Below are 7,700 nucleotides of genomic sequence, written 5' to 3'. Positions count from 1 at the left end.
TATGCATTTCCAGCCAATAAAGTAGAAAGGTTGAGTACAAGTAACAAGCAGAGCTCAGTCACCAGAAAGAGAAAGCAAACAATAAATGTAGATATGTCTCACGACGACAATGAGCTGCAGATGACTTGTCAAGTTCTGGCCAGAGAGGATTTGTGTCTTCCTCATGCTTTGAACAGAGGTTTTGTTGTTTTTTATGATAATCAACCAGACATTTACTCCACCCTCTTCCTCTTTCTCTCAACGCAGAGAGCACGCACGCACGCACGCACGCACGCACGCACGCACGCACGCACGCACGCACGCACGCACGCACGCACGCACGCACGCACGCACGCACGCACGCACGCACGCACGCACGCAGCTTCACTTAGATTTTGTATCATAACTCTAAGATTCACAAACTCTATACACTCAGACTCGAAAAACACTTGGGTTTGAATAGAGCGAGGCCTACTATTAAAAAGTGACAATGATGGTCTTCCTCACTGACTGATAGTTGTGTATCGTTAGTTACATCTATGAATTACTGGATATGTTTCAATGTGTTATGTTTCAATGTGTTATCTTTAGAACACATTGAATGATGAACTTCAGATAACTTCAAAGTGCTACACAATAGGCTGTAACCTGTCTGAGTTTGTGCTGCAAAATGGAGCTTGTACCAACTGTCTAGTTGACACTTCAAAACCACAATGACCGGTTATGGTTGTGTGTTTGGCTCTGACGGAAATGACATTTCCTCAGACTGTTAAGATGCAACAACTCTAACAAACATATCACTAGCTGGTGTGTAAGAGAATTGATCCCAAAACGTTGCTACATCTGTAAGCTGACATTGACAAGGTATACCACTCTCGTACCCTGGTACATTATCCTAGATGTGTTTACATTCTGGTAAAGAGAGAAAATGTCATAGTCAGAAAAAATCTGTTTGCTTTGTTTAATTATTCATGCCACAAAACATTTTCAGCCATCCGGCCTTCATCAGTGTCTACGAGTGGTTGGTGTTCCCTATCCCATTTAGGCCCGTTACACCTATACGTTATACCATTCAGGCCGGGAACGCCTGTGTGTCATTTTAGCTGTTACAGTAGATAGCAATTTTTTTTTTCAGAAAACTTAGGTTAGGATTTAGGAGGCGTTTTTCGAATCGGATGAAGAGATTTTGGGCTCAGACAGACAGAGCTACAGACGCACAGAGCTTTGTAGAATTATAGGATGATTATTATTACTACAACTCTATGTGGATGTTTGTTTGTTGGTGACAATTAGTACAGTATATCCCTTTTGTGAATTAAAGTATCAAAATCATACCTCAATACAACTATGCAATATTTTTTTGAGTTATTATATAGACTATATCAGACATACCTAAAGTGATATTTAGCCTTTATTAAAAACCAAAATGTGTTATGCCCTTAAAGTATGTCTTTGTTGTCTGTTGTTTCCTCCTGTAGGCTAATAGGTCAGACATACATTCTAACACAGTGCTACAGTATCTATGACAACCTCCCTCACAGGAACAGGAAACTGCTTGGTTAGTGCTGCTTACTCACTTCTTCTTCTTTTTTTGCCTTTTATTTTTTTTGCCTCTCATGTGAAACTGTTATTTACAGTGACAATAAGATACCAAGATGATTAAAACATTTAAAATACAATACGAAGATAGAATAATAATACAAAAGTAACAAAGTAGTTCATAATAGGCCTACTTAATTTCTAAACGCTACATTACATTTAGGGATATAAATGAGTGAAGTACTTAACAATATTAACAATTATATTAATTATCTAATTGAATAATGTATATACAGCTGTATGTATTTATGTATAATCGAATGCATTACTGTGTGTGTGTGTGTGTGTGTGTGTGTGTGTGTGTGTGTGTGTGTGTGTGTGTGTGTGTGTGTGTGTGTGTGTGTGTGTGTTCATTACTATACTATATATCTTTTTAAATATTTTGTACATTTTGTATTGTTGTTTGTTGCACTATTGTCTGTCCAATTTGTTTGAGTGTTGAATAGTGGAAAGGGGAAACACACCTTTGGCTTTTTTGTGTCTCATCGATTTGGCGTTTTTAACCCGTTGTGCTGCTGTACCTCTGAAAATTTCAATAAATATTTAATCAATCAATCAAAGAACTTGACCACATAGCTGAGGGATGTGATGCAAATAAGGGGATTACATATTTTCTGTCTACTGTTAATTGAAAATCGATGAGACATTTTAGTATATCTTGGTTGAGAATGGATGCTAATCAACATTGAAGGTAACTCTTTGTTCAGAGGGGACTACTGTACAGTAGCATAGATGTCAGAGGTTGGGTTGATGGTCTCGTAGACAGACATGGTGAGACCAGGGGTCCCTGTTGATTGGGCTTCACCTCTTGTTGCTTCATTTGTATGAGTCTAGATTAGAAAATAGAAGGAAGATGGAGTATGACATAGAGAATACAACTGTCACAACTGTTGTGTGAATATCTGCTGAGATTTTATGTATCTTTGAACCGTTTTGTTGTTCATTATTATTATTATTATTAGACCCAGAGAGACAGACAGACAGACAGACAGACAGACAGACAGACAGACAGACAGACAGACAGACAGACAGACAGACAGACAGACAGACAGACAGACAGACACTATGCCCGTATGAAATATGCTAAATACATTATATTTGATTTCTCTAACAGCAGGCTAGTTAGAGGGCACAACCTGTGATGTCAATATCACACTTAAAACTGTGCAATTCTTAACTCAAGGACAATTAGGACATGCACCCACCAGAAAATGACTGGTTTAGGACAGTCTGAGTTGGATTTAACCTTCATTTAACTCTTTAACTGCCACTGAATTTTTCAGAAAAGTGTCAAGCCACGGGCAGCGATTCCAAGCGTTTTTACTAACCTTTAAAAAATCATGGAATATTTTCCGTGATCGCCGTCCGCACGGCGATCACCTCATTACACGTACGGGGGTCTCGGAGAATCAGGGAAAACAAATTGTTCGGTCGCGATGATCCGTTCCATAGTTATGGGGAGTTGAAAGTGGCTTGTTTTCGCCAAAAAACAACAGAAAGCAGAGTAAAATGTACTTTTATAAATCCTATAACACTAAAATAAAACCAGCTTAATTTTGTTGTGATCACGTGAATCTCGTAATTCTCGTCATTGGAGGTCTGAGCCTTGGCAAAATATGATGAGAAATCTCGTCATTAGCAGTCAAAGAGTTAATCTGGAAGTCACCTTGAGATGAACCATGTCAACCATTTTCAAGAGAAATTTGACCAAGAGAGACAACATCAAGCACAAACATGTTTCAGACAAAACAGCATATAAACAATTTAGAGTGAAAACAACACAATAGCACACAAATTACACCAGAGCAAAGGATAATGAACTAGAAAAAGTGCTCCTCGGAGCACAGGTCTCCGCCAGGTCAGGTAGGTTATTGTGGCCTCCTGGTGGTGCTATAATAGGCCAAAGTGAAAAGGGTGACATTTGCTCCTCAACATAGTGTGAATGTGCGTGCAGTTTGACCGCAATCGGACGCTGCGTTCATGATTTGCGGCATTTTGTTCAAAACAAGCCACTACTGCAAACTTTAGATGTCAATCTTAGTCGATCAGGATGGAATATGAAAAATCAAACACATCCGTCTTGATCACATGACTATAGAGATCATGTGTACCAATTTGCGTGAAATTTGGATAAAATCGGAAGGAGTTATATTAAAAAAAATGTTTTATATAAGTCGGCCTCCTGGTGACGCTATAAAAGGCAGATGTGAAAAATGCAGGGCAAAGGTTTTTCCTTGACCTCTAGGGAGTGCGCTTACAAAGTTTTACACAGATCGGTGCAGTTATAGGTAAAAACACGAATCGGCCTGTTATAGCGCCACCATGAGGCTGATTTGAAAGATTTCAAGTGACATTTCTTCCTCGGCATAGTGGAAATATGCGTGCAAAATGTAAAGGAAATTGCATGCTGTGTTTATGATTTGAGGCATTTTGTTCAAAACGGAGCACTCCTACAAACTTTGGAAGCCATTTTTAGCCAATCAGGATGGAATATGAAAAATGTGAAAGACATGTTTCGTTTAATGACTATAGAGATACTGATTTGCGGGATTTTTGGACAAAGTCTGTAGGAGAAAATATGTTTTGCAAAAATCGGCCTCCTGGTGGTGCGCCCATGTGAAGAATTTGTCCACAGACAGAATGACGGACGGACACACGGACACACGGACGGACGGACGGACGGACAGGGGGCAAAACATACTCTCTCGCCATGCCTTTCGGCCTGGAGGAGACAATAATCATATGAAAACTGTCATAATATTCACCTCTCCATCATCTTCAGTGGAGTTCCTGGTACTGAGGACGGACACTGGAAAATATGGAAAACATGTGTTCATCTAACTGATAATGTAAATGTAATTTTGAAGAAGATATTAGGCTTCTGGGTGTGTGTGTGTGTGTGTGTGTGTGTGTGTGTGTGTGTGTGTGTGTGTGTGTGTGTGTGTGTGTGTGTGTGTGTGTGTGTGTGTGTGTGTGTGTGTGTGTGTGTGTGTGTGTGTGTGTGTGTGTGTGTGTGCGTGCGTGCGTGCGTGCGTGCGTGCGTGCGTGCGTGCGTGCGTGCGTGCGTGCGTGCGTGCGTGTGTGTCACCTTGTGGTTTTCTGGTTTTCTTTATGCAGAACATCAGCAGGCCCACCACTGTCACTGCTAACATGACAGTTAAACCAACAAACAAACCTAGAAGTGTGTATAAGCGAGATAAATTAGAATTCTCTGGTGGACAAAATAGCAAAAAATACATGACATAAAAAAGCATGACATACTAAATTATAAAACAGACAAACCAACATACATCCCTCTTCTTCCGTAAGCTTTGAATCACTTTATGACTCAAGTAATAACAGTGGTGGAAAAAGTACTAAAATGTTTTACTTAAGTAAAAGTATCAATACTGCAATATAGAAATACTCTAGATCTGTTAGAAGTAAGTCCGGAATTCAAAATGTACTTGAGTAAAAGTACCAAAGTATTGGCATCAAAATGTACTTAAAGTACCAAAAGTAAAAGTAGTCATTATGCACAATGTCCCATTTCAAGTTTTCAAATGTATAAAAATATTTTGAAAATAGCAGACTTTCAAGCTCACAATGTGTCGCATCGCGACGCATTGTGAACTTGTACTATTTTCAAATAGCCAAAATATATATAGGGCTGAAGTGGTTAATGTATGTTTTGTAATATTAATCAAAATCTACGAAGTAACTAGTAACTAAGGTTTTCAAATAAATGTAGTCGAGTAAAAGTACAATATTGGGATCCGAGATGTATTGGAGTAGTAAAAGTGGAAATTGGAAATATTCAAGTACAAATACCTCAAAATTGTACTTAAGTACAGTACTTAAGTAAATGTAGTTAGTTACTTTCCACCACTGAGTAATAATAAGAATAAGAACAATCATCAGGTGATGATTGGTGATGATGAGGTGACCACAGAATCAAATGCTGTCTTAAACGGACAGATTCCACAACCAGGTCACCAGGCTGTTGAACAGGTGCTGAACCCTGCTGCATATCTGTACATAATTCAACCATATATCTACCTCCTACTTTATTTATGTATAGCAGCTCTGAAAGCAAAGCAACAAGGTGCTTCGCAAACAAGACAACAATAAACAAACTTTCTTTTACTATATCTATATATTTCTATTGCAGGACACACTGCACACATAGCATTTAAGTAAACAGACTGCATACCAGTTCCTAAAGACGAGGAGGAAGAGGAGGTTGTTGTGGATATGATGGATGTCATTGTAGAAACATCAGGATGTTGAAGCGTAGACGTGGTAATGGTCATCTTAGTAGTTGTAATGGGAGTGGTCTTCTTAGTTGTAGTAATGGCAGCTGGAAGCATGTTTTGAACAACAGAGGAATATATTTGATCATGTGCTTATGTTTATGCATTTCTAATTTTAGTTTCAGCCAATAAAGTAGAAAAGTTGAGTTCGTTTTAGTTTCAATAATGTAGTCCTTTTCAAGGTATAAAAATAAAATACAGAGCACAGGTAGTTAAATTACAATGTGTACAGTTCATCATTGAAGCACATTAGTTACAGACTCACCATCTTTAACATTAAGGTTCACTTGTATAAATTCATCCATAACAAGTTTTCTATCCAGTCCACATACGTATGTTCCAGAATCGGACTTCTTCAGTTTAGTGATGGATACAAATGCATTTTTCCCGGAGTTTATCAAAGTTATTCTTCCGTGTCTTTTAGTTTGTCCATATTTAGCCATGACAACGATGTCTTCATTTGTGTTGCATGGATAGTTACAGAAGTACTTTGTAATATCCTCAGTGGAGGTAATGACATCCCAGTTTGAGCATGTGAAAGACACATCACCCCCAACATGTCCAGTTATGCTGAGAGGTTTTGTCTCCACAATACTCAACACTACAGTACAAGAGATAAACAAAGAAACAGCTCATCAGTATGACTCACAAATTGTTAATTCAGAACATGATGTGAGGACTATATTTTTCCATAAGTTTTGTACAGAGGACAGACAACAGTGGACAGACAAAGGATGAGACATAGATTGAGAGCATCATATAGACTCAGAGACAACCACACAAACAGAGACAGATGGAAACAAGCAGAGGTCACTCACCAGAAAGCAACCAATAAATGTAGATATTTCTCATGATGACAATGAGCTGCAGATGACTTGTCAAGTTCTGGCCAAAGAGGATGTGTGACTTCCTCATGCTTCGACCAGAGGTTTTGTTGTTTTTTATGATAATCAACCAGACACTTACTCCACCCTCTTCCTCTGATCTCACTCACAGGCGCGCGCGCGCGCACACACACACACACACACACACACACACACACACACACACACACACACACACACACACACACACACACACACACACACACACACACACTGTAATGGATAAATTAGAATGCCAACCTGTTCTTCTATCATTTCTGTACTATCTAACTTTATCTGAACTAAGAAGGTTTAAACTCACAGCAGGGGTCTTTAGTCAACCACTCTACACATGAATGTGCTAAATGTAACTCACCTACAGCTGTAAATGGAACAGCTGATCTGAATCCTTCATGCTACTGTCACTGTCTCAGCTATGTGTATTTGTGTAGCTATGGTTGTGTCTCTCTTATATTTAGTCCATACCTTATAAGACCATTTAGAAAAGCCTCTTTGGTACAATGTGGAGTAAAGAACTGTGGTAGAGGAGGTTTGAGAGGCTTGTGCCCCGAATGGGCTGTTGGTCAGGCCAGGAGGCCTGGCTCTGAATGATCTGTATGCTGTTGCTCTCTGCCTGAATCTTCCTAATAAATGATCAAAAACTTCACCTGAATGGAATATTATTATTCTATTACATTTGGCGTTGTCGAGGCAGGATCAATATTTCATATTTCATAACTAATTATGATTATGGATACTTGATCAAAAGAACTTAAGGGTGAAGGACTTTTTGGGAAAAAGATTTTCTCAAAGCAGATCCGGACCAGATCCAGACGATGGAGGACAAAGAGGAGAGCACTACAGAAGCAAGCTGTGCAGAATCAACTTCTGATGATCTTCAACAACTACACGATTGGAACCTCGCAGGCAGATCTACTCTGTCTGTGATGATAAGGAGGAAACCACA

General features: G+C 39.1%; 1 protein-coding gene across 1 annotated transcript; it reads right to left on the bottom strand.

Annotated features, from left to right (window-relative positions):
- Positions 1-1,927: 1,927 nt before the first annotated feature.
- Positions 1,928-6,247, bottom strand: LOC308074238 (uncharacterized protein). Its single transcript, XM_080413605.1, has 5 exons — positions 6,136-6,247; positions 5,771-5,917; positions 4,667-4,753; positions 4,344-4,387; positions 1,928-2,408 (listed from the first exon to the last, which is right to left on the bottom strand). The coding sequence occupies exons 1-5, from the start codon at positions 6,173-6,175 to the stop codon at positions 2,292-2,294; spliced, it is 435 nt and encodes a 144-aa protein (XP_080269731.1). The 5' UTR covers positions 6,176-6,247; the 3' UTR covers positions 1,928-2,291.
- Positions 6,248-7,700: the final 1,453 nt, after the last annotated feature.

This window comes from Gymnoscopelus braueri (assembly GCF_963280865.1).
Source record: "Gymnoscopelus braueri genome assembly, chromosome: 19".
Lineage (NCBI taxonomy): Eukaryota > Metazoa > Chordata > Actinopteri > Myctophiformes > Myctophidae > Gymnoscopelus > Gymnoscopelus braueri.
The sequence above is the reverse complement of the archived record's forward strand: the minus strand, read 5'-3'. Positions and strand labels throughout refer to the sequence as shown.